Raw genomic sequence first — 15373 nt, forward strand, 5'->3', positions numbered from 1 at the left:
GCTTAGAAAGTATCGAATTCTTGCATATAGCTGGTTAATGTGTATCCTAAAAAATCCTCTTCAGCTGTTTCTTCAACATTCTCTTACCCCATATCAGACATTGAGCTTTGTCGTGAAAAGAAAATCCCAAACAAACATAGTTAAAAAACAAAAAACAAAACACCCGAATGTGTGCAGTAGCTGATCATGAGCCATGCAAAATACAGAGGTTACGTAACACTGATCATGCATGATGTCGCATGGTCTACTTTTAATAGAATTGAATTGAACTAAATCAAAGTATTTAGATAATTTCGCGGATAACATGGATATCTACCATATCTCAGAGGGCATGCATGTTTCTCTCTATCCACGATTTCTCCCTATATTCATATCTGCTTCAGACTTCAGGCAACATGTGTAAAGAGATTTGCATTTATGATCAGGGTGAACATTATGACAAAATAAAATGACCACGTAGTGTAAACAGAACTGCTCTTAATGATAAACCAGGGGCGGATCCAGGAATTCCGTAAAGAGGGGGCGTGTTTACAAAATTAAAGGGGGGCGCACGCACCCCTCCCCCATTTTTCTTTGTATTTCTTTTGTGTCAACAAAAAATAAAGGGGGGGGGGGGGGCGTGCGCCGGTTGCGGTCCTCCCTGGATCCGCCCTAAAACTGTACATTAATGAAAGACAGATTGTCGCATAAATAAATAAATACATTTATAGATAGATAAATAGTGACTGACGTAAACAGACCCAGTTGCTTTAAATCATCAAGGGTTTATGCATGTATACTCGTCTAAACTACAGGACATCAATGGTGAACAAATAATCATATATGGCACGATTTTGATGATAAATTATCTCAGAGGTTCTTAAAACACAACTACCAGTTCTGGTTCTCCAACCATACATTAGCATTGATGGAAGCAAGTATTCACTCACTACTCACAATGTCATTATAATGGCGCGTAGTCTCACTTCAAGTCGCTATTGCTCCACCGCACATGCATTTATAATGATGTTCATACGGGTGACTGTTAATGATAGATGGGTCTTATATATAACTTATAAATATACCATATATACCATATACAGCTACAACTCTCGATGGGAGATAAAATTATGTTCTAACAGCAGCATTTACTTTAGACTTTAAAAATATATAATAATATTTAAAGTTAACTCGAAAAATTTCAAATTAATAATACCCATCATACAAAGAAATACATTATACTCTTAGCCTCTAAATTTTTGTTCACATTTACCTGAAACAGTTCACAGAAAACCCTTAACAACAAAATACTAAACGTTAACAAATCATTCCTATTCAGATTGTAATTGGTTTAACATCTCAGTTGTTGGTTAACTCAGTTGAAATGTAAGAGCGCTGCCAAAGTTTCTACCAATCATAAGTCTTCTAAGTCCAAGCTAATTAGCATGTAGACCAAAATTAGGCCGTAACATCAAGTAGAAATGTCTTGACGTAACACCATATTCATTTCGCCATGTTCTAAGAAAGACTACATACAGGAGGTGGCAACAGTGTCCATGTCGTTCAATAAAGATGAAATTACGAAAACAAAGTTTTCATTTAAACTATTAAATGGTAAGGGGCAACCCTGCTCTGCTAATTTCATGAAAATCATCATAAAAAGATAAAAACAACAACAACAACAACAACAACAACAACAACAACAACAACAACAACAACAACAACAACAACAACTCAAAAGCATCAACCAAATCATTATGGCGCCCTTGATGTTTCTGCAGTTTTCCGTCCAAGAAATCATTTTTTGTTTTACTTTGAGGAAGATTCCGGGCCACGAGTTTTCCCCTGCAAGTAATGGCTACAATCTACAATCCGAGTGGAAGGATGACTACATACTATTTATTTCAACCTTGATTAGGCTACAGCGAATGAGTAAATATATAAAATGTATGTAAAAGCAAGCAAACAAACCAACAGACAAACAAACAGGCAGCAATGCGCTAATTAAAGTCAAGGTGATGAAGTCTTGTATGAAGGCTAGCAGCAAAGTTGTATACCAGTACTGGGGTCAAGTAATGCTAGCTATTATTTACAGAGATGTATTCAACTTATTACACTCTAAGCTAGACAGGCAAAAATTTGCCCGGCTCTACACCTGATTTTGGTGACCGTACAAGTCTATACTTAACCCTTTCACAACCCTCACGGCGAAACGTCATTAGCCTTGAGTACAAACAGTCTATTAACGGTAGTGAAAGACGTATAAATTCTTTCATGTACATTGTAATCTGTATATTGATGTTTTCTGTGATATTAATGAAATAAATTTTCGCATAATATTTATGTATGAAATCAAGTTGAAGAAAATGAAAATCAAACGGAAAAAACAAATAAACATAAGTTACGTTGGCAAATGAAATAGTCGACAAGACTAGCAAGATTTCTTTGGTAGTCCCCATTTTTTCGTTTCCCAGGAGGTATTCACCAATATAAACATAATTATTATGTGTGTTTGTGGGGGGGGGGGGGGGGGGTAAAACTTTTCGTTCACTGTAAGAAAGCTCAGGCCTACAACATCTAAGTTTATTAAAACGATTCAGGCCTACAACATCTAAGTTTATTAAAACGATTCAAGCGGGTCAACCACAGCAGTTGGCAGAAATGTCATAGATGTCTCTTCTTCCTTTACACAGCTACGTTTTCGCAATTTTGGCACTGCAATCTGACTTACAGTTTTCACATTGTGATAACGACAGGTCATACTCAAGTAAGTGTGAGGAAATTGAAATGGACATTGCAAGAAGAGATATCTCATCCCGTGTGGCGAATGAGAGAGTAGTGGCTTCCGTGATTGAATCCAATTCCGTTATCTAAGTCTATCATCGGGGATATGAATAGGACCATACTTTTGATCTGATCGTTTCTGCGTAGATTTAAGATATATCAATCCGTGAAAAGTCTCTTTTCTAATTAGAAATCCGCAATTAAAGGAAAAATTCTGCGTTTAAAATCAAATATTGCTCTACAAAAGCGTTCAACTCCTAATTGCTTGCATTAAGGACACAAGGTATTTGCAACTGAAATTATTAATGACATGTCCCTCTTATATACTTAAGACAACAGGTCTAGGGCAATTACCCCCTGGGCAATTACCTCGGACCCTTCTCCCTGGTCCTAATCCTAATCCTGAACCTAATCCTAACATTAACGCAAACTCCTAACCATAAACCTAACCCTAACCCTAATCGTTACTCTAACCTAACCACTTAGCAGTATTTAGCCGGGGGGGGGGGGGGGGGGGGGGGGGGGGGTAATTGCCCTGATACGAAGAAAGCGGATGACATCCTTACGTTGATAATAATGATGATCATAGTGTGGAGTTCAAATTTACAAACGGACTGTTCGGAAGGGATGAAAAGTGATATTGGTATGCATCGTCGAATGAGGTTTCAGAGTGCAAGCAAGGTTGAGCTCGCAAGCAAACTCTAGATTGCAGAATGCAAAATAGCGCGTGTATTTACTAAGGAGATGTCAGGTGAGAACCAGAGATACAAATTTATATAGATATGAATGGTGGCAATTATTAATGATGTTGGAGACTGACGGGGGCTACTGACTGCTCTACTCTCTGCCGGCCGGTCCCTCAGCAAGACGGTTCGGGGACCACGGGGCTGCTTCTCGTTGAACCTTGCAGACTCGGGGAGCTCAGGCCGGTGACGATGGGACTCCGACGACCAACAGATCCAGGTCGGCTACTGTTGCCGCTGCCCGGCCGAGTCTGACCCTGAGACGGTGAGCAGATCGCCTGACGGTTCCGGGCCAGTCGCACAGCTTGACTCAAGTTCATCCGCATGCTTGACCTGTGGAGGTGTGTCGCAAGATTGGCATTTATAATTATAACAATTATTTTGAACTTTTGACAACTTTATACTCTCTCATTGATAATTGCCAACCCAAAACTGCCTGGAGATATAACATATAGCAGGGCCCGCTCAACATTAGCGGAGGCAAAGTGGTCCAAGGCCATAGAAAATTCATGTCGGGCCACCAAATTTCTAAAAAGGCTATCTTATGGTTTCGATTAATACTTCCGTTTCCCGGCTGGAAAGAACACAGTGTCCCACAGTGTGTTTACAATGTGTTCACATAGTCGACTATGTGAGTTTATCATCTATGTGAATTCAGCAGTTTGAAGACGATTTCACACTGTCGAGACTGTGGTGCGGCTTTTCACAGAGTGTTCACGTGGTGATGTCTGTTTCGCAATGTGTTTACAATGTGTTCACACTGTACGTCACATTGTCTGGCAGCTGGTAACAAAAAGGGCCAAGATTCGGAACAGTGTTCCTCCGAGTTTGGTGATGAGAAATAAGGTAAATTTTCAAGCCTTTGTTTGCGCATTGGTGGATTTATTCACTGTTTTGTTTTAGCTTTTTTTTTTGGACGAAATACACACCCAGGAAAACACATCATGCCAAAGAAAGAGAGAGTGAAGGAGAGAGGGAGAGAGGGAGGGACGGAAACAGAAATTTGATAGGGAGCAGTTTCCAATTTCTGTATTTCCAATTTCCAATTTCCATCCATTTCCGAACGTTAGGCGTTATGTGTATACTTCTACCCCTCTCTTTCCCTTTACTCTGTATATGATGCTGGAATCACTTGATACATGCTGATACATTTTCATATCAAAACACATCGACAGCATGTCTATTATATTCATATCTCTTTAAGATCTATAATATTTGTTTTATGTTATAAGTGCTGTCTGGGGCAAATTATTTGTATAGGGCCCCATTTCTCTCTCTCTCTCTCTTCTTTCGATCTTTAAAATAACAACAACAACATCTATTATAGCTCCAATTTTCCAAAGCAGTACAATGTGCTGTAAGTAGGGAAAACCTCAGCAATGCAACCCAGAGCTCGACCGGACATGATACATCAAAGTGATAGCACTCATCCCACTTTCACTGCAAAAAAAGGCAGAAATATACTATAAAGCTTAGATGAAAACGCCACCCTATCTTAAAATTGACTTTGAATGAAAATAAACATAGAAGGCGAATGAGAAAGGGAAAGGTTTGTTGAAATCCAGATGAAAAATTGAAGGAAATTGCGGAAATTAATGCAGCAGACTTTTTTTTTTAACTTTTTACATTATTCATGAGCTAGAAACCCTTGCTCTTTAATGTCACCAGAGCTAATCATTGGTAAATTTTTCTTACTCCAGAACAATCTGGACTCTGTTGGTAGATCCAACGTGCGTTTAAATGCACAGTTTCTAACAACGATGCCCTGCAAAAGATGAAATATATTTGTTAATTTGCGCGCATAATTAATGGGAGGCTACATGAACTGTTTCACGAAAATACGTAAGTACATAAAATTCCGTGACATTAGATTAAAAAAAAATCCTTCCTCTAGACTATCGAAATGAACTGGTCACTGTTCAGAGTGCATCGGCCTCGCTTTTACTTGAAAGTCAAATTGAATGGGTGTGCATGGGGCTTTCCTTCAACCAAACCAAGACATTAAGCGAAGAGCAAAGCACACAAAACCAAGCAAAGAACCCCAAACGATCAAACCAGCATCCCTCAAACTTTACTTTCAAGCAACTTGTGCAAAGATAGATTCTTACCTGCATCGGTAAAAGCGGCTTCCTTCTATATTATGTGACATTTAATTTAAAAAGTAATCTTGTTATCAACACTACCGTGAGATATGATCATACGTTGCATGCAGTCGTTAGCCCATTGTTATGAAATATATGTGTATATATATATATATATATATATATATATACATTGATATGAAATATGTAATATTTCTTCCTTTTTTATATCATTTCGTGATATCATTGTTTGTACAGAGCACCGAAATAATCTGTCTGTTTTTATAACTATGATTGTAAAACATGTGCAATTTAGCCTTTGGCTGCCAGACATGATTTTCAATAAAACCTGTTCAATTCAATTAAATTCAATTGATTAATCTCTTAATACCAATGATGTAAGCACAATCAACTTCCCAACTGGCTTTTCAGAATCCCCAGATGTAACATCAATCTTTTAAATCTTTGAAAATTGAAAATATTCCCTTGATACTGTAATTTCACGTAAACTACAACATGAAAAAGAAAGGCAAAAAACCATGCTCCAATATTTCCATGTTATTGTCAATTTTTTTACAAAAACAAATTTCATGATGTCAAGGCTGCTAAATTTGCACGCATAAAGGTTTCAAAGAACCTTAAAGAATGTAATTTTTATGAAGTACTTGACGGCTGACACAGCTGAATGAAAATTCCCGTCTCTATCACATAAGAACATAAAGTGTTAACATAGATTTTTGGAAATAATATGTAAGTACAACTTTCTTTCAATTTAGTTTCGATTTGATAAAACATCTTTAATAAAATTCTGTTCATTTGATATTGCTTTTTCAATAAAGTCTTTTTATGGCGTGATTTCTTGAAAATACATAAAGGATCGAGAAATTATGCTCTTGCCAAGTGATGAAAGTTTACTGTTACTTTATACCCCATGAGGTGAGGTGAAGACCCGAAGATTCCCATAAGAGTGCAGGTGACCCGAACCCTAACCCTCCCACTCTTTTGGGTCTTTAAAAAATAATAAAATAATACAAAAATAATCGATAAAAAAAAATCATAACAGCCACGACTTTTCAAAGATTCTATCCAGTTAGATTCTTCCACCTTCCAATTGACCCCGGCTGCCCCCCCCCCTAAAAAAAAAAAGAAACCTGGTCACATGAAACCCTACATTCTAAACATCTTGATATAGGAGTGGAGACGAAGGTATCTTCAGGGGTAACGATGAAGCTCGTACCTTGGTCGGCAAGTGGAGAGGTCTGTGCACACACCCTCGTCTCTTTCGTCCGCCTCGGATCGTATCTCCATCTTCTGCACCACGAGACGCAGAAGGTCGTACTGTTTCTCCATCAGACCAGACATATCCTTCAGTCTGTCAATGGGGAGAGGGAGGGGCGATGGAGACAATTAGGTTAAAGTGTATTGGGATATGCATATGTGTGTGCTTTTATGCAGGGCTCGATATCAGCTGTGGCTCGGTGGCCCGGGGCCACTTAAAGATTGATGTCGGGCCACCAAATTTCCAAAATGCTATCTTTTGGTTGCCCAAATCGACAGCTAAAATTCAAATGAATTTCATATGTGCTTTTATGTCGGGCCACTACATTGCTTTTTTCTTGCTACCAAAAAATGTCAAATTCAAAGAGTTTAACTTGAACCAGCAACAAAGGATTAAAGTTACTGTTGAACCCTTGTGTTTTGTGTGTGATTGTGTGCGTATGCATGCGTATACAAATTTGTATAGACGCTTTGGTATAATGGAATAAGACAGAAAAATTAATTTCTGCATGGGTCAATGGCATTTTCAATACCCAGTGCCCTCATTTACCATAAACTCTGCATTTTCATAACAAAACATAAGCTGTTTTTCGTTTTAAGTCATACGAGATAACTGATTGTTCTATTTTTACAACATTAGAAAGAGTACGTAATATTTATGCCAAAGAGATCTACACTGTCTACGAAAGATTAATCGGGGCAATCACCACTGTAAGGCTGCTACATCCCCACCACCAACCCCCCACCCCATCGATCTTTCCTCTTGACGCTGTAGTGTAAGCATCTATTGAAATCTGCGCAAAATTTGTATAATTGGCCATTAGTATGGACTAATTAAAGGAGCTTTAGGGAACACTGGTCTCACCGCTTCTTCAGCTTCCAGACTTCGCCGTGCATCTGTCTTGGATCAAACTCGCCCTCTGTCGACCGAGTAGAGATAGCCTCACCCGACGAATTGAATCTCATTGCCGTGTGAATCATGCTCTGAAACGAATGAGCACGCATACATTGAATGTTCACGAACATGCATAACGGTCGAATCACTCTGTATGCATTCTCATCCGAAGGTTCAAACAAGAAATGAAAGAGAGATCTATGCATCGTTTCATGAAAGTTGTCAGCCCTTGACAACTTCAGTGAAATCCTTGGTTATGGTTGGCTGAGAAGCTCTGCTCACTGACTGTTACTATGGTAATTGTCAGAGGCTGACAACTTTTTAGGGCTGACAACTCTCGTCAAACGGTGCCGACTCCATTGCACCGGGCTCCCTAAATATATATCTTTTGGGATACACTTTCTGTTCACATTTCGTTATTCCGAAGGTTCGTAATTCCGAAGGTGTGTTAATCCGAAATAAAATGAGGTTAGTATTACAGAAGGTTCGTCGGTACGTGCGCTTTCTTTTCATTTGGGATTGAAAAACCGTCGGAATAAGGAACCTTTCTTGTGTATTTATTTGTTTTCGTTTTCGGTTTAACCAACATCTAGGTACACTGAATTTGTGTGTTGCGGAACAAGGAACCTTCGGGATGACACACCTTTAATTAGGTTAACGAACCTGTAAAATATTGAAACAAACATTACCCATCTATTTTAAAGTCAGGAGCTTTCGGCGTCATTTCCCCAGCCCTTGCTTCATAGGCATTTCACTTTACATTGTCTAAATTGCTACCATTCTATATAAAAAGGGGAAAGGGGTTTATGTACCATCCAATCTGATGTCGACTGATACACTTTCAGACTAAGACTTTGTCTTGATAGAGAAAAATACCTCAACAGACCAACGGCAACGGTAATAAACAGAAATGAAACAAAACAATAAAACAATAAAATAAGAAATCTAGAAGTTACTTAAAGGATTCTTAGTCTCACCTTCCAGCAGAATTTGCCAATCCTGTTGGGGAACACGACGATGCAGTCCTTGTCGACTCGCTCAATGATGCTCATCGGTAGTCTCTTCTCCAGACCCGTGTACTGGTCGACTTGCATGGCCAGTCGTTTCAACTGTGCGTCTCGTTGGACCGCCGCGATGTCTCCCACGGCCAAACCGATCTGTTGGAGTGCAAAACCATGCAAACCTCGTTGTTAGATCTATAATATTTCAAACGACTGGTTATGGCGTCTCTAATGAATACCCTTGTACTACAAGAAGCCAAAGATCGCCAAAGTTCGCTCACTGTTCACGCGCAAAACACAAAACACAACACTACAAAACAAAACAACAACAACAAATAACCACAAAAACAAACCAACAAAAACACCAACAAACAAATAAAACAGATAAATCTCATCTTGAAATGATAAGCAAGCTATGTACATTGACCTACAAAAATGTATAAAAAGAGAGACATTATTCAAAAACTGTTCACAATGCGAAACAAAAGAAAAAGAGAATGCACAATAAAATGAAAAATAAAGAAAGTATGCAAACAGACAGTGAGAGAGGAAGAATGAGAGAGAAAGAGAGAGAGAGAGAGAGAGAGAGAGGGAGAGAGATACTGATGATATATCAATATATTATGCATTTGAAAAGTCGTAGTCGCCCTTACCAGAAGGTTCATCAGTAATATTGGAAGGAGAATGCACATGATCAGAAGAAAGACGATCGATAGTTGCGAATAGTGCATGGTGTACGGTTTCATGTCAAAGAGAGGCGTGACGAAGGAATTGATGTAGTCCAGCTCGCCCATCATCATTGTCATCACACGGACTATCGCCAGGTGAGGCTTGGCGAAGGCGTTGTTGGTCTACATCGAGAGAGAACAAGCAAAATACTGTATACCAACCAAACTTTCTAACTTGGTTGTTTTATCAATTAGACATTTATACTTATTTAAAGAGAAAGTGCACCTAGCGTTAAGGGTTTTTTTTTTTGGTGTATAATACGAAGTTCAATATAAGACAATGGTGACTGAAGGAAAACATTCAAGCTGTAACAATGATCTACTATCAAAATAATGTAGAATATCTTTCTTGTTTGGGAAACACAAAACGCCAGCAGTTGGGCCGATCAGTAGTCAAAATGTAGTCTGAGTTAATCGACTGATGTAAACACCCAACAGAACTGGTAGTTCCTGGTCCCACGTGTTATCATATCCTTGTTTGAAGACTTGTGAGTGTGTCTTAGCTTTTTTCAGAGCATTGTTAAGGTATAATTATTGTATGTGCAATGTACAACCACTCTGTGACAGGAATGGGGACTTCATTTGTTTTGCCTGACGTCATGATATCAAAGTTTTCATACATGGAGTCCTTGACGGATTTTGAGATGCCCTCATCTCCTAGTGTAATTCACAACTGGCTATATGAATTCCTCTTTTCCAGAATTATAGAGTTACAAAATAACATTTTATTGCTTACTTGTTTATTTATCTAAAAACAAAGCTGATATTATTGTAATTGTATCCATGTTTTGTTAAAACCATGTGATTCAAAGTTCCTTAAAATATTATGTTCTCATGTAAGCGTTATGCATATTGCTCTGTATTACTTTATATGGAAATAAAATCATTTAAATTGAATTCATAAGGTATACCTCTTGTTTCATGAGGATGAAGAAAGACATGCCGAAGGCGATGACGAGGATGAGGAATACGAAGACGACCCTGATGAGGGTTTTCAGGATGTGGAGGAACATGACCACGTAGATGCCTGTGGTCCCCAGTCTGGAAGGTAAGCACACATCACCAACAACACATTATTTCAATTTGAGGCCGGGGTTAGCATGGTTGAATTGCTGGATATTGATGAGTGTGATGATTGCGGTTATTATCATATCATTATCATTGTTATCATTATCATTATCCATTTTATCACCGTCATCATTATCATGACTAATATCAACGCTTTTGTCATTTCTTTGAGTATATTTTATATATGATTATTTCTATTTAGGGCCTACCTGAAGAGTTTAAATTCTAAAAGCGACACAGACACATCCATTCTTATCAACTCGACATGAGATTGAAAATGCTGAAAAGCAAAGAAAACAATTGCGGTATGAAATTATAATCTTAGCAATATCTTCAAAAATGTGGTTTTGTGTGTGTGTGTATGTGTGTAATGGATGCAGTGTTATTGAAAAGATTAGATGTTCCTTTAAAATATGATGATGAGTTTACCTAATAAAGTTTAAATATGGCGTTATCTCTTTTTGCATTTAGATTCTTAAAGGAGATAAACTGCTGATGTAAAGTATAACGGAAACATTAAAACACATAACATTTTAACACATAACATTTTGGTTAACCATAATCACAATAGTGGTAGCTCTTTTAGCCATGCAGACAACCTGTTTATCTATTTCAGATAACAGTAGGAAAACATAATTTTATGACAGTGGTCTTGATAGAGATCAACGACATTCCTTGTAGTGCGATGAGACCCGTTGCAGACTTACCGTTGTTGGTAGAGAAGGAAGTTAAACCAAGCCAAAAATATCGCCACGGCCCCACATTCCCACTGAAAGTGCGATGAGGGCGTCCCATCGTCTTTCAGGAAAGGCCCCACGTAGAGAAGTGTGCAGATGTACAGCGTCCACTCCAGGTAATTCGTCATGTCTATGAAGTATTTCCATTGCTGCATGCACGAGCAAGGCGCCGCAAAAAAAGAAAAAGATTATTTAGAGATCTATTTCTCTGTCCCTTTGCCTAGACATTACACGTTCTATGGTTTACCTTGTATAACCATCTCACAGCAGATCCAAGTCCAACAATGAAATATCTACTGCGATGTGGATGAAACTTTAAGTCCAGTTTTCTATGAAATTATCATGGACAGACATCAGCATCAACAGGTGCTGCGGATCGAATACTTCCGAATACAGTCACGGCTCTTCAGGCTCGTTTATCAGAATGGTTAACTTTTTATCGAGGAGTTAAATTTTACATACTTGGTTGTCAGTGAGGTGCTTATACTTTCATTTCTGGTTAAATTGCTGATTCTAAATCTTGGATTCATGAGCTTGTTTTCCAACCTCCCTTCTTTTATGCAGACGTAGTTGCAAAAACAAACGAAACTCACTCTCATTCTACATAGGATATAGAGAACATAGAGAAGACTATTATAGACCGATCCGGCCCATAGAGCTGCATTTCACAGCTCTATGATCCGGCCTGACAGCAAAATCCGCCATTATCGCATGCAGCGTCCCATGCGCGCGTGCGTACATGGCGAAAGCGTGCAGCTTTTACGTTGACCAGCTTGCGCCCGCCTCAATAAACTGCATTCAGCATACGCGTGTGCAACTGGGACACCGCAGTTAATGGCGGGTGTTCTGCCTGATTGGATCGGTCTAGATAGTCTACAAAGCTGTGACTTACCTGTTGTACTACCTGTACTAATTCTTTCAGGATGTTGAAGGAACAGAAGCAGGTAAGCATTATCGTGCAAATGTACTGGGAGCTGTTTAACTGCAAGAACAATGGAGAAGAGGAGAGTAACATCAAGATGGCGATTGCTCCAAGAAAGAAGTGAATTTCTGCTACAGGAAAGACTCCTTACAATAATTATGTAATTTAAGCTAGCAAATTTGCTTAAGAAATTGGAATACTAAAATTTGATATTCAGCATGTTTAAACATTGTTATATGGTTCTCTATTCTTCATTAATTCCGTAGTACACACATGGTATGTTTGTATTTAGCAATGTAATGTTTTATAATAACGGATGATCTCTATTACATCCTGTGCGTTTGCCAGGAACTCTTAGCAAAATCACCCATTGTATACTTTTGACTATAGGTCAAATTCATGGTTATATGATATAAAACCAGAATAACAGCCAGATACTTTTGTATCTCCAATTCCATGCTAGGAGCCCGAGTATAGGTCATGTGTTACGAACGACAATCTACTCTTCGACCCCCTCCGGACCTCCACCATCCCCCCCCCCCCCTCCACACACACACTCAATAAAGTGCTGTAAGACATTAGACACAGCACTTACATTCTTGGACATGTGGGGGTCTGTCGTCCAGTCCTTTTCACCCATGTCCGTGTTGTTGACAACTGGGGTGGGGTCGGTCGAGCACACGAATGACGTCAGCATGGCGAGAAAGAAGAGGTAGATTCCAATGAACATCGTGTGACAGGCGGCGCCATATGATTTCCTGCATTAAGTGAGAAAATAGTGGTCAGGAATGAAGATAGTAGAGCGCGCCGATGATGCTCTATGTAGATAAAGAGTGGACATCTTAGAGACTTACGGAAAGAACATTGACAAGTCACACCGCGCTCCAGATGCGCGGGAAATTGTCTATACCGTCAGTGACCATTAACTTAGTGGGCTTGATGAAACTCAGAAAATACCCAGATTGCAATTTTAATCCTGGCACTGAAACCCCACTTTGCGGCCAATGGTTCAGTGGTCTCTCCTGGCGTACATCGCTCATCATATAGGCCTAGGTCATACAACTTCACTGAAACTTCAGAAACTCCTGATATATCTGCAATAATGCTGCTTCTCTTTTTCTCTCTCCTCACTGCCTCAGCCAGTCTCTGTCTTACAACGTTTGACAATGTTTTATCTATCCTTCTCTTCCATATATACACGAACACACAAACACACACACACACACACACACACACACATTTTTTTTTGTTTTATGATATTCTTTATTTGAGTTTCATTCAAATATCAAATCCATATTAACAATAAAATTAATATTACCACCAACAACAAAAAAGCAGCTGTATTCTTCCTTCTTGTGCTGCTAAATAATTTTTCAAGCATATAGTACGATATATTTGGGTCTTTTTACCAAATCATACCCTGCTTTTATAAGAGAAATGATATGAAATTTATAAGAGAAATGACACACACACACACACACACACACACACACACACACAGAAGGGTTACAGAAATTTTATTTAATTCCCAGTTATTGCTAGGTATATTTGTACGCTTTAAGTGATTTCTTCTCGAAATATGATAAGCAGATAAACTCACCATTTCATGTCGAGATACTTGATAGACAGCGGATGAGAAAGAAGCTCAACTCGATTGTACTTCACCATTGACTGCAAAACAACAACAGAAAATCTGTTTTTTTTTTCTTTGAGGAACTTACGTTGAACTTCGAACCTGAACTAATTTTGTCTTATTTTACATTTCATTTAAATTCAAGAATGAAATACAAAGTCAATTTCACAAAGTTATTGAGTGAAACTACATTTAAATGTATTCACTGAAATGTACAGCACTTTTTTTTTTGGTATGACAATAAATGAACCGCTGTTCTTCATTAATGTCCGAAAAAAAAAACAATCATAATCTGTGATCTTACAAGAATCGTTATACTTACATTAAGAGTGCAAAGTGGGCTGACTTTGCACCCTTCCTTCAGGAATTTTCGCCGCAGTTGAACCGGAAGTTGGAGATATTTGAAGTCAAATTTTTGCTGTAAGGGAGAAAAAAATGGAAACAAACAAATAAGCGCAAATCAACGAATCAGGAACTGATATGACTCCCACGTTACGAGGTATGTAAAGTAAAACACTGACCTAGCTCATCGCATATACGACGTATAGAGACAGGAGATAACTCAGTTCGCGATCGTGATCTTAACGCATATAAGAATCTTGTTTTCGTTTTTTTTTAAATGAGGAAGTATTTTATACTGCGATAACAAAATAAACAAGAATAACATTCATCAAACACAGTCCCTTTTTTTATAGAAAATTTTAAGACATGTCTGTTTACATTGCCAACACCTTAAGTAAGTGCAATGTATATATGTACGTATAAGTATACCACACTGACCCTTCGATCATTTCATGCTAAATAATAAACATCATATAACCATAGAAATTATGGTAATGCTTATGCGGATTGAAAGAAAAAATAAATAGACAAAAATAGAACATAAATCTAGCTGCCAGGCGGAACATTAACTCACCCAGTAATCAACACTACTCGGGTCCTCGTCCGAATGGGTCTCACAACGATCCAAGACTTTCTGGAGATAAAACGTCGTAACAACGAGAAGATATTGAGACATACATCACCATAAAATCAGTCACATGGGCGTTTAGATTTAGAGTTATTATCTAAAATCTTTTTCAGATATCCTGAAATGGTTACATGGTATAGCAGTGTTCATCATTTGACATAAAAGCGCGTTTAAACTTAGCGTTATTGTATAAAATATTTTTCAGATGACCTGTAATGCTTACATGGTATCAGTTTGATAATCTTAATCATCACCATGACATTAATTCATATCGTCTTGGATGATCTCTACAGAAATACAAGAGACCCGCGGGTCTAGCGCTCACCTGAGTATCGCAAGTTCACCTTTCACGCAGTCACTAATCTAATTTATTCACAGAGCAGCTACCAAAATTTGACCAGGCATTCTCAAGTAGAAGATGAAAATGTACAATATCAAGGGCCCATTTTTTAAAGATTCCTTAATTTGGGGGGATTGGGGCCCCCTGGGGCCCTCTGGGTGGGGCATGGTGCCCATTTTGATAAATTGAGATATTGACCCCTAGGGATGCTACC

General features: G+C 38.5%; 1 protein-coding gene across 1 annotated transcript in view; it reads right to left on the reverse strand.

Moving 5' to 3' along the window:
* Positions 1–3622: 3622 nt before the first annotated feature.
* LOC139720473 (transient receptor potential cation channel subfamily A member 1-like) overlaps positions 3623–15373 on the reverse strand; it is a 43754-nt gene continuing 32003 nt past the window's right edge. The window contains 12 exon segments of the mRNA XM_071631829.1: positions 3623–3839; positions 6825–6959; positions 7731–7849; positions 8738–8917; positions 9415–9612; positions 10401–10530; positions 11265–11443; positions 12187–12268; positions 12801–12974; positions 13817–13887; positions 14172–14267; positions 14766–14825. Of these exon segments, the coding sequence (XP_071487930.1) occupies positions 3623–3839; positions 6825–6959; positions 7731–7849; positions 8738–8917; positions 9415–9612; positions 10401–10530; positions 11265–11443; positions 12187–12268; positions 12801–12974; positions 13817–13887; positions 14172–14267; positions 14766–14825 (1641 nt within the window).

This window comes from Diadema antillarum, unplaced genomic scaffold (assembly GCF_040938485.1).
Source record: "Diadema antillarum isolate AM-2024a unplaced genomic scaffold, OU_Dant_1.0 scf00000128, whole genome shotgun sequence".
Taxonomy (NCBI): Eukaryota; Metazoa; Echinodermata; class Echinoidea; order Diadematoida; family Diadematidae; genus Diadema; species Diadema antillarum.